Genomic DNA, 24,019 nt, shown 5'->3' with positions numbered 1-24,019 from the left:
CTTGTGCAAGTGAGGACCGTCTGCCCACAAGAAATGCAACACACTCCCTGCTCCAAGAATAATCATATCTCCTGTGAATTTTCATTTTCCTCTCCAGAAAAAGCTGATCCTCGAGATAAAGAGCCTCAGTCTATTAAAACAGGTATTCTTGGCCTTTTTGGCTTACATGCTGCCTTTGTTCACCATGTTTATTAAATCTGGGCATTAAAAAATGAAGTAGGCACTTTTTGTTTTATTTATCAGTCCTGTTTAGGTTTTGTACTATAATCGGTCTTATCTGACACTAGAGCTGTGGTATTATAGGTAATCAAAAAAAGATTATCAAAGCATGCAACATAATCCAGAGGAGCTAGCAAGCTGAATTTGCTTTCATGACTTATAAGTTCTTTTCATAATATTATCTATTTAGCAAGCTTGCTATTATTGCCATTTATCATACTCATGAATTGGGATCCCTTTATATGATTTTAAATATTATTTAAAATTACACATGTCCAATTTAGCTGATTGTGAACATCAGCAACAATAATTTCTTGAAATAAATTCATTAAAATCTGTAACAATTAGCTTTATCATTTTATAATATTACTAAGTTTCATAATATGAAGTACATTGTGTGGCTCAGATGCTGTAATTAAGGATTCTAACTGAAAAAAAAAACTTCGTCTTCTTTTCTCTATACAGTCAATCACCATTCCAAAATAACCCAAATTATAATGTAGTATTTGTCTTTGAGTAAAGAAAGCTTATATATAAGACTGAATAATTAAGAAATTTTTCTATTTGTTTTACATATCAACCATGGATTCCCCTGTCCTCCCTTTCCCCACCCCCAGCCTTCCCCCCCAACCTACCCTCTATTCCCACCTTCTCCATGGCAAGGTCTCCCCTGGGGAGTCTGCAGAGCCTGGTACATTCAGTTGAGGCAGGTCCAAGCCCCTCCTCCCTACACCAAGGCTGAGCAAATTGGACTGAATAATATTTTAATTAATAATTTCCAAAGGCATGCTGTATTGGAGAAAGAAGAAATATACTTATAAAGGGTAGATTTTTGTCTACTATTTATTTCTTCTTCCAGAGTTATTATACCACTTTTCATTCACACTCTAGAGAATTCAAATGATTAGTGAATATTAGTGCATTCCCAGAAAGGAAAGTGGCAAAATTTTGAAGTAGGAAGTTCAGATTATTTAAAAAATTTGTATCTTATTCAATAAAAGCTGAAATTTTGCAGATGAAAAGAAAATCAAGAAGTTAAACACTCCCAAATTCTATACCTGTTCTATGGGAACATGTTAGAAAATATTTTAAAGATATATGAAATTTTTGTCTATTACTTGTTATAATACATACTTAATTTTTTTCCAATTATAATAGCAAAATAGAAAATATACAGTTAACATGATATATAATGTGTGTGTGTGTGACAGAAAATTTTCACTTATCTTTTTTTTCTTTTAGAAAAGCCTAAGCCATCTTCAAGTAAGTGTATCATTTAGAATTTTAAGGATATGGGTATGTGAGATGACTCATAGGGTAAAAGTACTTGTTACACATTCCTGGTGACATAAAATCAATCCCTGAACCCAGTTAAAGGTGGACAGAAAAAAAAAACCTGAGTCCGTAATGTTGTCCTCTGACCTCCATCCATGTGCTGTATAGTACATATGCGCACACTTACACAGATGCACACACACATGCACATGCACACATGCATGTTCACATACAAATAATGCACAATTTTTAAGAAGAATATTCAATTATGAGATTTTAATTTTTCAATGTCCAAATGGTAAATTAAATTTCAAAAATAAGAGTATTATAATATTATTTCTATAACAGACATTCACCAACAACAGATAAATGGTATACTCTTTTTATTAACACCAGAGCACGTTTGCCTATGATTATGCCTAGCACACTCTATTAGAATATATGAGAAATGCCTAAAATGTTTTCTTTTAGCATGCCTATGTAGCTAACACATTTTTCATGGAAGGATACCCATGGATAAAAAAATGGTTGTGGAACTGAAGAGATGTTTAGCAGTTAAGAATATTGGCTGTAATGCCAGAGAACCCAGGTTTTATTCCCAGCACCCACATGGTGGACCACAATAATTCCCTATTCTGACATCCAGGACAACAGGCATGCACTCAATTCACATACATATATGCAAGCAAAATATTTATACATAGAAAAGAAAAATAAATAAATCTTTATAAACTCACAAGTAGTTTCATCTCTCTTATCTATTTTTGTTTAATTGTTAGGGATTATTCAATAAACACAGTGTGAAGATTCATTCAATATTAGTGTGAAAGTCACAATGTGAGCCAAGCAGGTTCATATTTCCGTATTTCTAACACTCAATTATCTTCAACTAATACATTAGTCTTTTATTTCAATTTTTAAATCCTTGAAATATTGATTTCAGTAATTAAAAATTAAACCTCTATGCTTCAAATAATAATAAAATGTCATTATAAACAATAAGAATGCTTGCTTTTTAAAAACCCAAATTTTATATAGGAATAAATACATGTAAATTGAATAAGAACTAGCTAGAAGTTGATTATTTAAAAAAAATGTTTACTGGGGCAGGAGAGGTGGGTCAGAGGTTAAGAGCACTAGCTGCTCTTCCAGAGGTCCCAAGTTCAATTCCCAGCAACACGTGGTGGCTCACAACCATCTATAATGATATCTAGTGCCCTCTTCTGGAGAGTAGGCATACATGAAGGCAGAACACTGTATACATAATATATAAATAAATCTTTAAAAAGTTCACCTATTGAGTCTTTCATACATATATATAATAAAATATGATCATATTCATTCTGAATTTCTCACCTCCCAACTTCATGTTTCTTTCTTTTCCTCAAATTCTTCTTCCTCTTCCTTCTCTTCCCTCTTTTTCTTTTTTTGTTGAAAATAGATTTTATAATAATATAGTTACAGTTTCTCTTTCCCTAACTCCCCAAATGAAACTATTACATAAAAGCAAAATACCTGTAAGATTTTTAAAAAGCCCTATCAAAGCATTATGTAATACAAAACAAGCATTATGTAATACAAAAACAAAACAAAACCAACCAACCAACCAAACAAACAAACAAACAAACAAACAAAAGTCTCCAAAAATAACAATTAATTCATTTTGTATTGACCATCTAGTGCTAGGCATGGGACCTACCCCTAAGTGTGGTTTGTATACTCAATTAATCTTCCTTGGAAAAAACTATTTCTTTCATTTTCAAATGGTTATCAATTGGACATAGCTTCTAGGTTAGGGATAGGAGCTTGTGCCTACATTTCCTCTAGGCACTGGGACCCCATCTGGCCCAGACTGTACATGACCTGTGCATGCTGTCACAGTCTCTAGAGTTCATATGTGCCTGAGTTCTTTTGTGTCTAGGTCTTTTTTCTTCCATGTCCTTCATCCCCTCTGGCTCTTACAATCTATATGCCGCCTCTTCTGCGTAATTCCCTGGGTCTGTATGGAAAGTAATTAATGGCGACATCCCATTTAGTACTGAGTGTCACAAGGTCTGTCACTATGCCCACTGTCCAGCTATATTTGTACCATGTGCTTAAGAAGGAAGCATCTCTAATGATGGCTGAGCAAGAAGATGCCCTAAGGTATAGCAGAATGTCATTAGGAATCACTGTGTTGCTATGATCTTTTAGGAGAACAATTGTATCTGGTTTTCCCCTGGGCCTGTGGCCTATCTTGTCTTAGATTCTTGGAAACCTGAGCAGCACTGGCCATCATTTCCACTTCGTGGAGTGGATCTTTAATCCAATCAGGTAGTGTTTGGTTACTCACCAAGTATATGTGCCACTATTGTACCAGTGGATCTTGCAAGCAGGTTGCCATTGTAAATCCAATACTTTATAAATGGGTTGGTGTTTAGTTTTCTCCATTAGCAGCATGAGGAGTACCTTCCAGTACCATAAACCCTAGTAAGTAAGGATGAAGGCTATAGGCATGCCCCAATTTGACTTCTTCATGTTCATTGAATTATATAGGCATTATCTTCAACAACAGGGCTTTACCATCAGTTTGTGGAGAGCGACCTTGGCAATAGCCTGGGTTATTTGGTGGTTTCCCTGGGGCATCTTTGAACAACAGGTCAACTAGAGGACACAGAAAGTTTCATTTGATGGAAAAAGATGCCGAGTTAGGGCTTTGTTTGCCCCATTATGTGGAAATTCCATTTAGATACTTTCATATATATATATATATATATATATATATATATATATATATATATGAAAGTATATATATATGAAAGTATATATATATATATATATATATCTTTAAAGAAGCTTCTATTATAGTAAGTTTCCATATGACTTCTCAAATGGTCCTTAGTTATAGCTGTCCCTCTCTGTAATTGACCCAGTACCTGCTCTTTCCTCTCCTTCTCCATTTTATTCTTCTGGTCCAGGCTCCCTCCCACCACCCATCTACACTATGTAATCTATTCATAAGCTCCTTCCTTTCATCCTAATCCCATACTCTATACATGACCCCTGTGGTTTTATGGATTGTAGCTTAATGTTTTAAGACTAAGCAGCTAATATTCATATATAAGAAAACACATACCATACTAAAGGGCTAGGTCACCTCACTGGGAATTTGTTCTAGCTCCATCCATTTACCTGAACACATGACTTTTTTAATAGCTTAGTAATATTCTATTGCATATAGGTACCATTTTGCCATTATGTATTCATTCTTTGGTGAACATTTCCGCTATTTCTGATTTCTGGGTATTATCAATACAGCAGCAAGGAACACGGGTGTACAAGTGTTTCTGTAGCAGGATGCAGCGTCCTTTGGGTGTAACTGGATGTATATTTATTCCCAGGTTTATGAGGAACTGCCACACTGATTTTAATAGTGGCTGTACAAGTTTATATGCCTACTAGCATGAGCTATCATTTACTTTATTGATCTTGGTCATTCTGGTATGAGCTATCATTTGTTTTATTGATCTTGGCCACCTTCGTTGTGTTCCTTAATTTTGCGTGTTTTGTGTTTTCATGTTTATTCAATTCTACAGAGTCTTTAATTTCCTTCTTAATTTCTGTCTAGAGCAAGTTTTCTGTTTGGTAATGAGTTGTTCAGTTTTCACGAATATGTAAACTTTATGTGGTACATGTTGCTATTGATATCCAGCTTTAATCCATGGAAGTGAGATAGAATAGAAGTTGTTATATCAATTTTCTTGTATCTGTTGAAGCTTGCTTTGTGCCTGGGCATGGAGTCAGTTTAGGAAAAATTTACTGATGAAAACTGCTAAGAAGAAAATATATTCCTTTGTGTTCGTGTGAAATGTTCTGTAAAGATCTGTTAGGCCCTTTTGGTTTCTGACGTCATTGAGCTCCAGCATTTCTCTGTTTAGTTTTTGTGTGGATGACCTATCTATAGGCAAGAGTAACATACTGTTACCATCACTGTGAGAGTAAATATATGATTGTAACTGTAGTAGTGTTTCTTTTATGAACTTGGGTGCTCTTCTGTTTGCTGCATAAATGTTTAGAATTGCACTATCCTCTGGGTTGATTTTTCCTTTGATAATCCTGTCTTTTTCTATCTCTTTTGGTTAGTTTTGGTTAGAAGTCTATTTTGTCAGATATTAAAATGGCTACACATGTTTGCATATTGGATCTATTTGTTTGCAATAGCTTTTTTCATGCTTTTATCCTGAGATTATGTCTATCCTTGATTTTGGGGTGTGTCTCTTGCATACAGGATAAAGATGGATCTTATCTTTGAATCCTACCTATTAGTATGTCTTTTTTATTGGGGAACTAAAAACACCAGTACTGAGAACTATCAATGAGCAGTGTTTTTTCATCTGTTGTTTTGCTGTTGTGGTGTGTTTTCCCCTTCTTTTCACATGTTAGTCTGAGATAATATATTCCTTTTGTTTTCTTTGGTGTGATAAACCTCTTCAAGTCGATGTTTTCCTTTACACAACTAGTCTTATAGATAGATGGTGCTTAAATGTGGTTTTAGCACAGAATGTCTTTCTTTCTCTGTCAATTGTTATTGAAAGTTGTTCTGGGTATAGTAGTCTGGGATGGCCATAATCTCCAAAAATTTTTAGAACATCTATCCAGATTTTTCTACAATTAGAAGTCAGGTGTTATTCTAATGGGTCTGCCTTTATATATTACTTGGTCTTTTTCCCTTGCAGCTTTTAAAATTCTTTCTCTGTTGTGTACATTTATATGTTGTGGGGAATTTCTTTCTTGTCTTGTCTAGTTGGTGTTCTGTTTGCTTTTTTTTTTTTTTTTTTTTTTTTTTGGTTTTTCGAGACTCGAGACAGGGTTTCTCTGTGTAGCTTTGCGCCTTTCCTGGAACTCGCTTTGTAGACCAGGCTGGCCTCGAACTCACAGAGATCCGCCTGCCTCTGCCTCCTGAGTGCTGGGATTAAAGGCGTGCGCCACCACTGCCCGGCCTGTTTGCTTCTTTTATCTTAATAAGCACCTCCTTCTGAAGGTTAGGGAAATTTTCATCTATCATTTTGTTGAAATCTTACTTTACTTTATTTTATTATTTATATTCCTGTTTGTATTTCAGTGAGGGGAAGAAAGAGAGGGTGTAGATTTTGGTGGGTGAGTAATTGGGGAGACTGTGGGATGAGATGTGGGAGGACAAACCATAATCAGAAATTTTATAACTGTATGAAAACAATCTATTTTCAATAGCAAACAAAATAAAAAAAATAAAAGCTATATTCTGCTCCTTTGACCTGAGTTTTTTCTCCTTCCTCCTTTACTATTTTCTTATGATTGTTCATTTCATAATGTCCCAAATTTCCTGGACATTTTGTGCCTTGATATTTTCATGGAATTTTTAGATTTAAGGTTTTTTTGTTTTTGTTTTTGTTTTTTTTGCCTGTGATATCCATCTCTTCTATCTTGTCTTCTCTCCTCCATTAGTTTGTGGAAGATTTGTGAAGTTTACCATTGAGGTTTTTGCTTAACTTCCTAAATTTTTCCTTTCCAGTTTTTCTTCAGTTTTGTTTTTCTTTAGTGATTCCATTTCTACTTCCATGACTTGAACTTTTTTCATGATTCCATGCCACTGTTACTGTTTTTGCAGATTTTTGTTAATGGAGTTATTGATATTCTCTTAAAGGATCTTGAATATATTTATTTGTAGGAGTTATTTTGAAGTCCTTGTATCATGCTCATTCATAGTATATTTCTCAGATAGGGTTCCTGGCTTCTGGTGGAAACACTTTGATTTGGGTGTTAACGAATGTATTCTGTGATGGTGCCTAGGCATCTGCATTTGGGATGATTGTGATTCTAGGTCTTGATATCTGGTCTTGTCTTTTTGAAGTAGGTGTAGCGTTCCTTGGTTTCTGTTGCTCTCCCTGGATCTTAGGAGAGTTTGGGGGGTGTGGGGTTGCCTGGTAGGGAATGCTTCTGTTCCCTGTCAGTGTGGTCACTGGGGATCCCAGGTAGGTTAAAAAGTATTTCTAGTATTAGGGCTGACAGGAAGGAATGGAGATGAGCTTGAAGTGGGCTCTGGAATGATCCACATGTAGGAAGGAAGCTGGTTATGCCTACAAGTAAAGCAGAATCTACAGGTAATGGGGGCCAAGAGGGAGGACAGATTTCTGCAAATGATCTGCTATGGGGCTGAGGATAAGACTGGGGAATTAGGAATAGAAAAGTGCAGAAGTGAAAGACAATGAAGATCACCTACTTGTTTCCCATGTCTGCTGGACAGTAGGTTCCCAGGTAGGGACTGCCTCCAGGTGTCAGAGGCGGGCACAGACAGATGGAGTGAGGAGGATGGTTGGCTCTACACAAGGATTAGGACAATCCCCAAGGAATGGAGGCAGAGAGGGAGCTCATTTTTAATTTTTTAAATGCCAAGGACCAACTGCTTTCTTAATAGCATTATAACATTCTTAAAAAAAAAAAAAACAGCTCTGGATTCCTCTGAAGAGTTAAAGTGTCAACCTTAAACATTAAATATTACTCTTACAATGGAGAAAATTGTTTCCATATTTAGTTTGTTTATTTAGTTTATTTAGTTTGCTGATGTAAAGAATATTACCAAAATAAAAGGTTTCCAGTTAAAATAGAATGATTGCCATGAGTAAATAATATTTTGTTTGTCAACTTATTAATTTATTACAGTCATTATTAAAATTACTTTACTTCTTCTAAAAATATAGAAGTAGCTCCAAGAATTTTACTGAGGATTAATAACTAAATATGTAAGTTTTCTAGAAATTAGTGTTTTAAGAGGTACTTTTTGATAGTTTGAAAGATTTATTTTCAGTAAATATTGATCTTTTCATATAATTTTAAGGATAAAAAACTTGCTGAGTAACATTTAGAATATTATTAGTCTGTGAATTAACTAAAGGAGAAAAAAACAAATACTGTTTAAGCAATGTTACAACTAAAGGCAAATATCATTTTACATCACTAAGTGCTAAGTCAGTTGCTGCTACAGTTTACACTGCCTTTTATAATTTCATTTCATTGCCCATGGCACAGAATCTTATATATGGGAATTTAATAAAAGTTAATGGGAAATGCATGCATTTATGAGATCAAGTTAAACATTGATGCAACAGAGTTGTAAAATTTATATTGTAATTTTATATAGTTTAAAATTTACCTGTATCATATTGGATGGTTCTTACTTACTTTGTACAATAAATCCATTTTCAAAGTAGATGTCTCATTGTAGTTTAGAAGTACTAATTATCAGAATATTTCTTTGTCATTTTCGGCATTATGTCTATTGTGATTTAATAAGAATATCTGAAAATAAAGTTCAATTACCTACTAAAATAAACATTATTATCTTCTATTTTTCTTTCTCTTTTAACTATTTTCTTCTAAAGAAGGAACATCAGAAGTCACAGACTCAGGTAAATATTTTGTCTTTGAAATGAAGTAATACTGAATTATGGAAAATAGTTGTAACCTGGGTCTGTCTTTAACCGTGTAGCATTAACAGGCATAAACAAAGTTGCTCAAATGCTCAAGTTCTTGGTGTTCTCATCTGCAGACAAGCACATGACTTCCAAAACCTACTTGTAAGAGTGAATGAAAAACATACCTCACATTTCCATCATATATTTAGTTTTCACTCATTATTTCTTATTCTTGCCTAAAACACATACTAAGGAAGACCATCAGTCAGTCAATATCATTGTTTGCTAATCTATTTCCACAGTCTATTTAGCTATCCCAAGTGACTTTTTAATTGTTTATATCCATTAGTTTGAGAAACTACTGTACAATGTCAAGTCTTAATTATCTACAGCAACAATGAAAATTTAGATTTTTTTTGCTTCTATTTTGAATCTCTCTTTTTAATGCTGTAGTCTTATTCTTCAAAATACATAAGGAAAAACAAAGGGCACTATACATACAGGTAGCTAAATATAAATAGCACACTTCTTTTCATACCTAGAATGTCCCTACTCATCTCAAAGTGGAACAGCCCTGATCACCCATCTTTCTCATGGGCTCAAGACTCATTTTCAGCTGTCCAAGAATGAATGAAAACGTTATGTTTCACAAGCTGATTGTTGTGTGTCATTTTTTCTTCCTAGGGAAGAAGAAAACTGAAAAATCTGAAAAGGAAAATAAAGGTAAACATAGCAAATTTATACATGTATGTCTCAAAAAAAAGAAGAAAAGCAATTTATGAAAATTGGTTATTGGTTATATCAAAATTTCAGTTAAACATTCAAAAGTTATAGTCTTCACATGGTTATTATTAAGTATCAAAGGAATAAAAATTTAGATCCTAAAGTAAATTCTACCTACCTCTTATTGATAAACAAACTCCATACATATGACTCTTGAATTGTGGATATTGATGACACAAAATTCATTACCAAACTTCAAGACATAAGAATACAGACATTTATTTAAGATATCCATTGGTTATTTTTACTGAAGAACATTAAAGATAAATATATATATTATCAGGAAAAGATAAAAAATAAGCCAATGTTTTGAAGCCAGAATCATTTGAGTTATATTTTATTTATATCATCTTTAAGTAAAATTTAATGTGTGCATTTTAAAGGTATTGTTTGATTGAAAGAAATCTTTAGTGAATATGGTATGATGACATTGTCAAAACATTAATGGATGAAAGATAAATTGTAGAAATTAAGCATTCATTTGTTTTGCCACTGGTGGACAATCTGGAAACCATATGACAGTTTTCCTTTCCCCTTAAAATTGGGTTTATATTAGTAAGCTACCTAATATACAGTCAGGGTTGGTTTTAGCATAATCATTTGGAAAGCTTTCAGAGGCATTAATTATCTAAGAAATATATACCAAACCAAGAAGAAAGCATGATTGACAAAAATAAAAATGATAAGTTTTGTTTATTCGTATTTGAGTGCTAAGGGTGACCTGTTTTCCACAAATACTAATCCTCTAAATAATTGCATTACTGTTGTATCTCTCTTTTTAACAGTAGAATGATAATTTTGTTACCACTTACTTTCATTAGATATTAGTTAAATATAAAACGAAATTGTTGAAAATTACTTTGAGAAACTAGTTATAACACTGCAATTATTCTAATCTCATAATTTAATATTTAAAATGAGGCAAACATTTAATGCAAAGTTACTTTAAAGTTTTATATTTTAATATGCATTTTTAATAAACAGTTCCAACAAGACAAGAAAATCTTCATGTGCACAATGTGACTAAAGGTAAACTTGAATTTATGAACATTAATATTCTCTGTTGCTATGTAAATTCATATTGTACTCGACATTATTATTATTAACACTGATTTTTAAAGAAGTTTGTGGATATGACTTTCTGCTAATACATGAGAGTAAGATTTTAGAACTAATCCCCCTAAGACAGTAGAGAAGCCAATTATTTTTCTTTGTCATAAACACAGATCTTCATGGAGAGGAAGACAAACCCCGGTTTCCCTCAGGTGTCTTTGGTGCTTGCTGTAGCATGTACACTCAAAAGGCAGGATGTTCCTACATACATTGTGCCATGTACTTATTAGTAATTGAGACAGTACTATGGCATTCAGTGGAGAACTGTTAATTCTCAAAGCATACCAATTCATCATGAGTTGAGTAAGCATTACTTGTTCCTTCATTTAAAGGATAGTTCATTGTATCTTGGTTTCCACTTGGGTCCTTTGTAGGTTCTATCTCCTTAACCATGCTAGTATTTTTAAAATAGAAGAATTACTAGTGAAGAACTTTAAGTTATTTAGGTTTGTGATTTTCTGTTTAAGGCATCCAGCTACAGCAATCCCCAAAACACAAGTCTCCAAATTCAAACTGTTTTCTTTTAAAACTATATATTTGTAAATTTGTAATTCTTAAATCTGCAGGAGAAACTCCACAGGGCTCAAAGTACGTCAATGTAATTCAGATTCCGTTGAAATTATATTTTGAAGCCTAACCATTTAAATTTAATAAATGGTGGTAGAAGACATATATGACCCATCTCCTTTTCTAAGAAAATAGCCTATCTCCTAGCATTTTGAATAATCATCTCACTGTGTATTTTATGTTATAAACACACAGTTAATGAGATGCACTTCTTCAAATAATCATCACTCACTGAAAAGAAAAAAGAAAAAATCCAATTTGTATGATGCATTTACAGAGTCATTAGTTTCTTAATGTAATTGGTAGTTACTTGCCTTTATTCATCGTTGAAAGGGAAATAATTCTCAATATACTTTATGTAGTTTAGAAATTGTAAAGTGTACATAAACTGCATCATGCAAAGTAATTTTATTCAAGTTATCTATAATTACAGTTGAACTAAAATAAGTTTAAAAAGATCCTGCTGATTTTAGTAAGAGTGTTAAAAAATTAAATTGCTTGACAGTTGAGATGAAGAATGGCTTTTTTGACAGCATGCATATCTTCATCTATAAAAGAGACTACGTTATTCAAAGAAACATGTTCATAGGCAATTGAAAGCTATATTTGTTCATTAATTTTTAATCAGTAGGGAAAGGACTTGAAGAGTTTAGGTACACTTACATAGTCCATTGACACATGCTACAAATCCCTTGCTTTATTATCTTAGTAAAACAAAATGTATATTCTCTTTTCAGCAGAAAAATCTGCAAAAATACCAAGTAAGTACTGTTTGTGTTAGCGATAAATTCATTTTGGTACATGTATGTGGCTGTGTTATATACTCAGGAAAAATCATCTAAAGAAGGAAACATTCCAGAGGGGTCAGTCTGTGGTCACCATTCCATCACTTTGGGCCTGAGATGAGGTGGGGTATTATGGCAGTGGTAACAAGTATTTTAAGAGGTGACCTTCCTCAGGGGCACTTGAGATACAGAGAAATGGAGAGACAGGATCATGGGCAAGGTGTACTTCTGAAGGTTATACCTCAGTAAGACACTTCCTCTAGTTCAATCCTGCATTCTAATAACCCACTGGGCTACTCATTCATCTGCTGGAAGCTAGTGAAGTCCAGGATGAATGTCAGTCATGTGAATATTGACAGTGTGTGCAGAAAATTTCCGCTGTAGCTCTCTCCCGCAAGCTGGAAAGTTTATGGCCTGAAGACTGCTCCTCTACAGAGACTGCTTCTATTGGGATTAACCAAGCCTGCCTGCCTGTTCAGCTAATATAATAGCTCAGACTCTGTTTATCTGTATGCAATAACCCTGCCTCCCTGTTCAATTGAATACAATAAATATATTGAGTTTTCTGGACATCCTAAATATATATGAACCTACTGTAAACAAACTTGTAAAAATTTCTAGAATTCATTGAAATAATCATATTTGTTCTTTCCCATGTTTCTAGATTTAAGAAAAACAAATCATTGAATATTAGGATTGTCATAAAATGAGAACACTGCAGCTATATGTATAATTTTTATTTTGATAGGTGTATAACAAGTTTTTTAAAAAGTAGGTGAAATTATTTTAGTATTATCTTTAACCCAATACATATGTATATCATTTTAAAATATGTAATAAGCATACAGGTTCACAATTTTTTTAATGCAAATTTAAAGTTGTGTGTGCTTTTTATATTTATAACACATTTATATTTGTAATACCCACATTTCAATTCCGCACACACTGCATAGTTAATGGCTGTTACATGGACTGAGCAGGTCTAAATATTTATTATTTATCCAATAGCTGAGTACAAAAGTGAATATTGAAATAATAATTAAGAACTCTAACTTGCCAAATTCATCATTCAAAAGTTCTTTGATTGAAAGTAATAAAACCTCATATAGTCTCTAGTAATTTAAAAAGGAGACTTATTATAAGTTTAATGAATTATCTCATGGATGTAAGGACAAGATTTATAGTTGAGCCTGAGAAAAGCCCTAGGAAACTACACTATTATGCATTCTTTCTCTATGGTCCCTAAAGCTAAGGATCAAAGAGCAGACTCTGTGGAGGAAGTAGTACCTTGAAAAATGGTTAGAGTATGGAAGACTGGAAAATGATAGAATTGGAAGAAAAATAAAGTATAGTACACTAAATGTAGCTTGTAATGAACAATGACCATTGTATCCCTCCACCTCCTTGGTGTTATTTAATGTGTTAGAAGAAGTAGGGGTGGTGTTGTTTTGAGTGTGATAACATATTTGTCATCATTTACTTTTCTCTTGATAAAGGATGTTTAAGAATTAGTTGTGTTTGAAATAATTACCTGCATTTCTTGTCTGCTGGCTGGACCAGGTCCTCTAACTAAATTAACAGATGAGGTCGCATTTTTCCCCCTGTTGTGTTTCAATATGTATCAAGACGGTCCATGGTGTTGAAGACAAGGGAAGAAATACTGTCAGATAAGAAAGGCCTAGATTGAGAACAAACACAAGCTGCATTGTAGTGCTCACTTGGAGTGGATGCCTGAAGACATCCCAGTGGCCTGTGTTCTCACACATCAGGGCTTCCGCTGAGAGGATAGCAGAGATACTGAGGGAAGTTACAGTGCAGGAACCACTGCAGAGTGGAATGTCCCATGCTTCAAATAGGATGAGGGATTAAACAGAATTTGTTCCGTGGTTTAGTTATTTCTTAAGGGCACAAACTTAAGATTTTCTTATATAAATGTGGTAGGTAAGTAATTTTCTTCCATATTAGAGTGGAATGGATCACAGGGGTGCCAGTGGTTCCACATTATCCTAAAAATTAGCATAAAGTGTTAAATGAGATTTAGATATAATTAAATAAGGATTTCACCAGTGTAAGTGTTAATGCTTTCTTCTTGAATTTATATCTTTGGTATATGTAGGTCTGAAAATCCAACTCCGAAATCATTACCTATTAAACATTTCTTCTCAATATAATCAACTATAATAAATATATAGTGTTTGGCATTAATGAAATCGTTAATAATTTTTTTTGGTTTTTTGTTTTTTTTGTTGTTGTTGTTTTTCGAGACAGGGTTTCTCTGTGAAGCTTTGCGCCTTTCCTGGAACTCACTTGGTAGCCCAGGCTGGCCTCGAACTCACAGAGATCCACCTGACTCTGCCTCCCGAGTGCTGGGATTAAAGCCGTGCGCCACCACCGCCTGGCTCGTTAATAATTTTATGTGCATTCCTACGTTACAATTTTCCAATAGCTTCAGAAATCCACAATATCCCAAGGGGAATTTAATTTTATAGTGAAGGAATATGGCATTTTTCAAGTAATAGTTTTATTATTACTGATTTAATTGAGTCACACACAAAAAAAACTAATTTTCTTAAGTTCTTAAGTGCAGAAAACACACCCTTTGCATTGTGTTGTTACCACCCTTAGCCCTATTTTTAATGAATGGATTTGTGGTCTTTACTGAAGTGATAAAAATCTATCCTGAAAGATACTTAAGAGTTAGTTCACTTCTAAAATTAATTAATGTTATAAGAGATTAATTAAGTTGCTGAGAAAATTACCTTGCAATTAATTAATGGAAATATATCAGCCTTTTAACTTTTAAAGAATTGAATTAGTTTTACCACTGTACAACACATGCCAGTCACATTTCTTGTGCTCCAAAGAAAACATAATGATCATATTAAGATGCAGTTGTAGCAAAAACCCTTGATGTACTGTCTACTTAATTCTACTGAATGGAACGGTGAAATTTTTGCCAATATATGTTGAATTTATTTTAAATGTGGCCAAAGTCCAAACAAGAAGTAAATGGCATTGTAAGAACTAAGTAGCTATTACATCTCTCCTCCTGGTCTGTTAAAAGTGTTGGGGAGGCCGGAGTGAGTCACCCCTGGTGCTGTCAACATATGATTTTAAAGTATGACTGCCTTTGTATCATTTCAGTCCATGAGATTAGGACTTTTTTTAAATCAAAAGAAAAAGCAAGTCTTTGTCATTCCTAAAATAATCCCTCAGAAGATAAAAATGTACAAAAGGAGTAAGAAAATGAAGATTTTAGAGAGATTATTGTTCTTTGTTTTTGCTGTTTATGTTTAGCTCTTTAACAAGATGAAAAAACTCCATTCTATTCATCCTTGGCTTGTTTTTCAGTCATGAAATGATGGTATTGGATTTGGCAAAAAACATGTTCTGTATCTATTAGCATAGTGATGGTATAATACAGTAACTGAGTTTTAGATGCTAAACAAATCTTGCACTTCTAGAATACACCTCGCTTGATTGTTGTATGGATTTCATACATTGATGGTTTCAGTTTGCTAGTAAGAGCTTTTCATCCCAATTTATAAGAGGACAGTGGTCCATAGTTTATTTTTTGTTTTTAAGATGTGTTGGTCTGGGTTTAATTTCAGAGTGAGACTGCCTCATAGAATGAGAGAACTACATATGCCCCCCTTTCATGTTTTTAGAAGACTATGAAAAAATTCTTTAAAATGCCGTATAGACTTAACCAGTCATGTGATCTGAGACATGGGTTTTAATTTGCAAGCATTCTGTGTGTTGTTAACATATTGTCAATATAGTCATTTTACTTATTATGAATCTGTTCAGTCTAATTTTCTTGAATCAGTTTTATACCTTTCCAAGAAATGTTCATCTTTAAAATGTTTTTAATTTTTACTTTTTAACAACCATGCTTTATTTTATATATAGCAATAAAATGTGCATATTCACTAGCACTATAATAGAATTATTTGATATAGTTTTTGAAAGTAGAAAAGAGAAAAAATGTTTTATGTTACCAAAAGCCCCAGAACAATTTTCAATTAAAAAGAATTTTGCTGGATGGTGGTGGCACATGTCTTTAATCCCAGCATTTGGGAGGCAGAGGCAGGTGGATCTCTGAGTTGGAGCCTTGTGGGGGACCAGCCCCTACCGTTATTTACCACAGGAACTCATGAGGAATGAGTGACAAGTGACTTAGTTAGAAATAGAGAGGAAAGAGAAAACAGAGAGAAACACAGGGTAGATTCGGGTGGGTCAGGTTCCTTGTCCACTGGCCCAGAACTTTATTTCAAAAGTCTTTTTACCACAATGCCAAGGGGTGGAGTAAAAGACATCCCCCATGCTAGGTAGACCCTTATAAACACCTGGTACCCAGGCCCATGGTCCAATCAACCTCTTATGCAGTCCTGCTGGGTACAGCCATTAGGAAACCTAGTGGGCTCCAACACAGCCTAATCTACAGAGCAAGTTCTAGGAGAGCTATGGCTACACAGAGAAACTGTGCTTCAAAATACAAAACAAGAAAGCATGAAGAATAATTTCATTTTATTTGATTTATCATGTACACACTTTTATATTACTTGATATCCTTTGTACTGCTGTTGAGTTATAGTACAGTTCTTGTTCTTGCTTCTGATTATAGTGATTTGAGTGTTATGTCTTCTTGATGAAGGATGCAAACAAATATAAATAATTGGAGAGCTTCTGTTTTTAAACCTAGTTTATTATGGAAAGTATGACATGTATAAAATAGCACACAAAGCATATGCTGCCACCAGCAGCGTGGTTTCCACTTGACCACATTCCTTGAATTTTGTCAGAGACAAGGACTATCAGGACATCATTTTTGAGCTCCCTGGCTTATTTTTCTCATTTCAAGTTGTATATCATCCTTATAACTTTGCATGTTTGTGAACATGGGGAACATGCTACAGGTTAGAGGTTGTATTCTGAGAATTCTGCTTAATATTATGCTTCTAAGGTTCCCGTGTGTTTCTGTATAGTCATAATTCACTCTTTTACATAGTGATCCAAATTTAAAGGAAGGTCTAACTTAATTATGCTGTTTTCAAAATAAAAGTCTTCTCTAATTTCAAATCTTATTTTTTTTTTCTTTTTAAATGTGTTCTATTTTGAATCCCATAGCACTATGGAAGAGGTCTCCCTTATTTCCCTTAACCATCTCTTAAAACATACAAATCCAATCACATCAAGTCATTTATATGCTAATTGTGTTCTGTACTTGCAGTCCTTAGAAACCCTAACATATTAATTTAATCTATAATCTATTTGAGTCAATATATGTCTATATTTATGCCAGTCTAACTGCTTCCAACGTTTTAATGTGTCTGCCTTCCAGTGACATCTTCTTCAGAACTACCTTCAGCAAAGTCATTTGGGAGCCCACTCCGCTTTCCTTTAACAGTAATTGTTCTCTGGCATTCCACAGTTAGCCTTTTATATGGTTAGGGTAGTGGGGATGGGGTAGAGAATGAGACAAGTATTGCTATTAGTCCAGGATCAACTTTGGCTGGTGAGCCTTCTCTACCAGTTTCCCAAGTGATGAGATTGTAGATGAATTCTACCATTTCCAGCCCAAAAGCTTGTTGTCATTGAGCACAGAGCAATGTAAACTGGGTCTCTACTTGCATGTTGAGAGAAGCTTTCAATCTATTATTCCATTGCATTTCTAGTCTAGAGTTAGGGCAGGAGAATTCTGTGACCAATTTAAATGTTCTCTCTTTCTTTGAGGCTATCATTTCTCTCTGCCTTTGTGTTGTTGGTTGTTTTTACTCTTTTGGGTGCCCACCAACTAGTATCCAGATAAATAACACACAGAGGCTTATTCTTACTTATAAATGCCCAGCCTTAGCTTGGCTCCTTTCTTGCTAGCTTTCCTTAATGTAAATTACCCCATCCACCTTTTGCCTCTGGGCTTTTCCCATTCTCTTACTTCTGTAAATCTTACTCTTACTCCATAGTTTGCTGTGTAGCTGGGTGGCTGGCCCCTGATATCCTCCTCCTTCTATGACTACTTATTCCTTTCTCCTTCTAGATTTCTCCTTCTATATATTCTTTCTGCCTGCCAGCCCTGCCTATCCTTTCTCCTGCCTTGCTATTGGCCATTCAGTTCTTTATTAGACCAGCATGTGTTCTAGACAGGCACAGTAACAGAGCTTCACGGGGTTAAACAAATGCAGCGTAAACAAAAGTAACACAATAATATTCTACAACATCTTTGCTCTACTATAGGTTTACTTCAGTACCCTGGGGAAGGTAAATGACTAAATATATAAGAGAAACACATATTTGAAAAAGAATTTGTGTTTTTTAGTAGTATGTGATTCAGGGCTGGGGAGCAACTTGGTATAATGCTCAGTGTGCAGAAACCATGGTCCAATCCCCAATACTACATAAACATTTTGTGGTAGTACATACTTGTAATTGCAGCACTTAGGAGATAGAGGTAGGAGAACCAGAAGTTCAAGGTTATCCTCACCTATATAGTAATTTCAAGACCAATCTTGAAATTGTAAATATATATGAGCATATATATAATATATATGAGTTTGTATATTTATATGTGAGATTGTCACAAGGAAATTAATATCTATTACATATGACACAACAATTAATAATTAATTTTAAGAAATTACGGCCTTAATCCCAGCACTAGCCAGGTGGATCTTTGTGAGTTCAAGGCCAGCCTGGTCTACAAAGTGAAATCCAGGAAAGGTGCAAAGCTACACAGAGAAACCTTGTCTCAAAAAAACAAACAAACAAAAAAAAGAAATTCAAAATAAAATACTTCAATAGTAACTACCAAAAGTATGTATAAGTAAACATTAAGTAGAAGAAAATATTTAACATCACTAGATATTAATAAAATACAGATTTATCCACTCATATGTAACACTTCACATGCTCTGGAATCACTGAAAATTTTAAAACACTAAAAAATAAATGAGGACAGAGTTTTTAGCCACCAGAACTTTTATAGTTGCTATTGGGAATGAAAATGGTCTTGACATCATAGATACTGCTTTAGTATTTTTTTTATAAACATCGGGTTTACATTAAAAACCTCACCATTTCCTCCCTGGAGGGTGAAAGGAATGAAAACTCATGTTCACACAAAAGGCTGTGCATGAATATTTATAGAACTAGCTTAATAATTGGCCAAACTGGAAATAACCCACATGCCCTCAACAGTGGAGTGGATACATCACCTGAGGTACAGCTACATGATCGACTATTACAAAGGCTTTTGTGCTAAAATCCAAGCTTGCGTGCTGTAAGGTCATTGTGAAAATAAGCTAAAATCTCACAGGAAAAATACATTTAAAAAATGACAATTTCCTCTCATTTTTCTTGTTTGTCTCAATTGTCCTACCTCCCACACTTTTATTACAAGCTCAGGAGTCTCTTACCTTTGATGAGTTCTCATCGCGAAAATGAGCTACAGCTGGTGGGTTCCCAGAAGTCAAGGGGGGTACCTGCTTGCTCCTGTGGTTTCAGCCCTCAGGGTGGTCCTTTTTGCTTTCTTATTTTTGAAGTGGGCCAGGCCCTGCCCACTTCGGCTGCTGATCTCAAGTCAGTGTGATTCACTCAGGAAGATATCGACTCACCTTTTGGGAGTTTCTATTGCCCATTCTCTCACAATCCTGATTGTTTGCCCCAATTCCTCCTTCACAGGTTTGATTCACTGTGAGTTTTAGCCATTGTTTCCATCCAAGGGCGTTTGTGGGTTTATTTAATTTTTTATTTTTGCGTGCGTTTTGGTGTATATCTATTTTACCATTTCCTTGAAAGAGATGAAGAAGATTGAATTTCTGTGTTACTGCTATTTTTCTTATTTCCTTGCCCTATTCTATCTTAACAAAGCACCCCAGCCTCCATACCCTACACTGAAGCTTAATTTGTGAGTTTTAACTTGAGTAGACTCTTGTATATCCTGCACAACACAAGAACCCACCTCTTATCAGCTGAGGTCTTTCCCCCTACTTTGAGCTCAGAACCTCAACAAAATGGGAGTCTTTTTCTTTTGTGTTGAGCTCTTGGGTACGCAATTGAGCATATCACCAGAACTGACAATGCCTGAAATTTTTTATTTTTCCCCACATCTGATATTAGCTGAGCAGTAACAAGTGCTTTTCTAAATTAAAAGGAGAATCATCATCTGTCTTAGCTTCCTACTATTTTATGAGCTAATTATATAACTAAAAAGATAGAGCAGCTGATTATAGAATCCTAAATTTCAATAATTTAGGGGGATAATTACTGGAACAGAATGTTGAAAAACTGTGATATCGAAAATTTTGATATAAGGAAATTAACATCAAATTTCTACAAATTGTTTCATGGGACAATGTGGCTGCTGATACTGGGGGCCTCAACTTCAGAAATATTTATATAAAAGCTATATGTATTTGAAAAATTACTTAATATTTCTGGGCTTCTATAAAATTACTTCATATTTCTGAACTTATGTTAAAAATTTGAATTGCAATGATATTTATTCTACAAAATTTGGAAAGATCAACTAACGTAAAATAGTAAGGTATATAAATAGGGTTTGGTGCATAATGCTGATCATTGATCATTTAGTTATGTGGGTATTTGGTGATAATAAGGACTGTGGTAGTGACCATTCATATAAACCTGCTTCTTGTCCAGCTAGGGGCAGATTCCATTTTGGTATCAACACGAGTAAAGTTATCAAGTGAATTACTAGGAAGAATGTATGTTTCCTGCCTTTTAGGTTAGATTTGAAAACCATCTCAACTTTTGGAGCAAGTGTAACTTAATTCACTTTGTTCCGGGAGTTAGCAATGGAACAATCACTTTGACTGAAGTCTTCTATGTACTGGTTGCATGAATATCATTCTGAATACCTCTCTCCTCTTTGCTGACCCTGAGAAATTCTATGTTAGGTGCATTTGGTGAGATGTTTGCCACTGTTCCTTATTAGTCTTTGGGTCACAGCAGTGTGGCCTCATTCGTTTATGGGTGACATTAAGTTATTCTGACATTGCCCTCAAGACAAGCATCTCACTCTAAGAGTGACAGCGTGGATACTCTGAAAGGACTACATACGTTTATTCAACACCCTTGGCTTCACTGTGTGATGTGTGCAAAATTCCAAATGTGAGCTGTCTCTGCATACTATATTATTCCCTGGAGCCAAGTTCAAGAATGCTGTGCCTATTGTTCAGTGTTGCAGTTAATTTTCTTTAAATCTCATGATCATTTTGAATAATGTAATGTATAAGAGGAGCCTCTCCCACCTGAGGGCTAAAAATAAACTTATCTGCTAACTCTTGCTTTGAATCATGGTGGATGCATTCGATTTCTTGGGAAAATATAAACTCATAGAATATAATATTCTATTAACCTGGTTATGCACAATTCAGAAAGTCAGTTGAAAAATAATTTGAAACATTGGATAGCCCTAAAAATACAAAACAATGTGTTGAATTTAATGAAGCAATGGGAGCCGGGAGGAATACAAAACTCCAGGCTGAATTTCCTTTGTGTTTGTGCCTGAGGTTCCCAGATGTTTAATAATGAGTATCTCTTGGAACTGTAGCTATCCAGACAGATTGCTATCAGAGAAAAGATGCAGTAACTGTGGGGGTACAAAATGCATGCATTATTTAACTAGATTTTATTTATTTATTGTGTTTGCTAAGAACATGCAGAGCTGTCTGAACATGACAGAGGAAAATTATATATTTTAAAATGTGAGATGGTTAATCTTGATTGCCAGTTTGACCAAATTAGTAGGTGCCTAGAGATTAGTAAAGCATGTGTCTGGGTGTTTCTGTGATTTCAGTTAGAGAGGATCAGACAGGCAGGGAAGATGTGTTCCAGATGTTGACAGCACCATGTTGTGGGGTAGATGCACACAGGGAATAAAGGGAGAAAATGAGAGACCCAGATAGCACAAATTTCCTTTTCTTTTATTGGCTCCTGTCTACCATAATGTGATAATCCTTTTCCATATGTTCATACTACTCTGATGCCCAAACTTACTCAAGCCCAGCAAGATAAAGCTGAGGGATAATGGATGGAAAACTCTGAAACCAGGAGCCAAAATGCATCTTTCTCATTCTTTAAGTTATCTTCTGGGTACTTTGGTCCCCACTACAGATGGCTGATTTAAAATAGAGAAGATGAAATTAACAATCTATGCTATCACTATGAGTTCCTTAGCATGTATCATCTTTCCAAGTTACAGTGTCTTAATCTTGCTCATCCTACCATGCCATCACTCCCCGCTGTGTCTCAAATCAGGAAATGCTCATTCAAACTTCTTCCTCAAAGCAGGGCATGGTAGATTACTCCTGTGACCCCATCATTTGGAAAGTGGAGGCTAAAGGATCAGAGCGTATTCTCAGCCTTAGTTACATAGTGATCTTGAGGCCAGTCTGGGCTCCGTGACACTACCTTAAAAATTCGCAAACAAACTAAAAAAAAAATCCCTTTTTAATTTGACCTGTATATGCCAATTCTCATTTTGACTATCAGTCAGGCATGTTCTGTTTTCACTCTAAGGCAACAGCTCTCATCTTGTGGGTCATGACCCCTTCTAGGGTCAAACAACCCTTTCACAGGGGTCACCTAAGACCATCGGAAAACAGATTTACATTATGATTCATAACAGTAGCAAAATGAGAGTTACAAAGTAGTAATGAAAATAACTTTATCATTGAGGTCACTACAACATGAGGAACTGTATTAAGGGATCTTGCTTTAGGGGAGGTTGAGAACCACTGCCCTAAGGGATGCCCTCCCCTATGCCCATGCAGATGTACACCTATTCTTCTGTGCCATTCCCATTGCTAGGTCTGCTTCCTGGAGCTTTCATGTAGTCATACTTCTGACATCTATCTCTCATTGATCCCTAACCATTCCCATTCTCATTTAACTTCCCATATCTGGATCAACTCACCCCACACTTACTTCAAATACCTCATTTAAATTTCATTTCAGAATTTGAAGTTACAAAGGTGAGTGGCCATGTCTAACCTTTCTGAAACACTATACACTGTGGATCCGCCACATTTTTAGAAATGTTTTTCCTTCATGACTTCTATAGTATCACATTGTTTCAAGCCAACCTATTTCTTTAGTAATTTCCCCCTAAAGAAATGGTCCTCAACCTGTGGTTCATGATCTACTGGGGGGATTGAATGACCCTTTCAAATGGGTCACCTGAGATCATCAGGAAACACAGATATTTACATTTCAGAACAGTAGCAAAATTACAGGTATGAAGTAGCAATGAAAATAATTTTATGGTTGGGAGTCACCATATGAGGAATAAAGGGTCATGATTAGGAAGGTTGAGAACCAATGCTCTAGAGGCTAAATTCCAATCTTAGTGTTCTTTCCTGCTTCCCTCCTCCTCATTAGAATTGCCTACTGTAACTCTTAACCCTGCTGTCTACACTTGAACAATACTCTGAAGTCTTCTTTCAACTTCAGAGTTATTTGTGACTTTTTCTATAATATCATCCTTCTTAAGTCTTTCCATTTCTCCAAATCTCCAAGAAATTTCTCCTATAACACCGAGTCTTGTTCCCTCTTCACTTAGACATAGAGCTCAAACAGAGTTTTGACTATCAGTGTGTCTTCTCTCCTATCTAGTTCTCTTATCAAATAATGCTGTTTCTCACTGTTTATTACCTGAGTCATTGCATTGACTGTTGAATGACAGAATGACTTTCTGATTTGGGTCATTCTTCCTTTTCATGTCTACCCAGATTGTTTCCCAAAAGAATCTTATAATGAATAAGTCATTAATATAAGAAAAATTCAATAACTTTTCAGTGAACATTGATTAAAGTTGATGTTCTT

The 24,019-nt window shown here is 34.8% G+C and overlaps 1 protein-coding gene across 1 annotated transcript in view; it reads left to right on the top strand.

Annotated features, from left to right (window-relative positions):
- Trdn (triadin) overlaps positions 1-24,019 on the top strand; it is a 319,941-nt gene that overhangs the window by 281,381 nt on the left and 14,541 nt on the right. The window contains exons 27-29 of the mRNA XM_059272972.1: positions 98-142; positions 8,892-8,918; positions 9,609-9,647. Coding sequence (XP_059128955.1) covers positions 98-142; positions 8,892-8,918; positions 9,609-9,647 — 111 coding nt within the window. The remainder of the gene's footprint in view (positions 1-97; positions 143-8,891; positions 8,919-9,608; positions 9,648-24,019) is intronic.

The sequence above is a fragment of the Peromyscus eremicus genome, chromosome 8b (genome assembly GCF_949786415.1).
Source record: "Peromyscus eremicus chromosome 8b, PerEre_H2_v1, whole genome shotgun sequence".
NCBI classification, from domain to species: domain Eukaryota; kingdom Metazoa; phylum Chordata; class Mammalia; order Rodentia; family Cricetidae; genus Peromyscus; species Peromyscus eremicus.
This window is presented reverse-complemented; position numbering and strand designations above follow the sequence as displayed.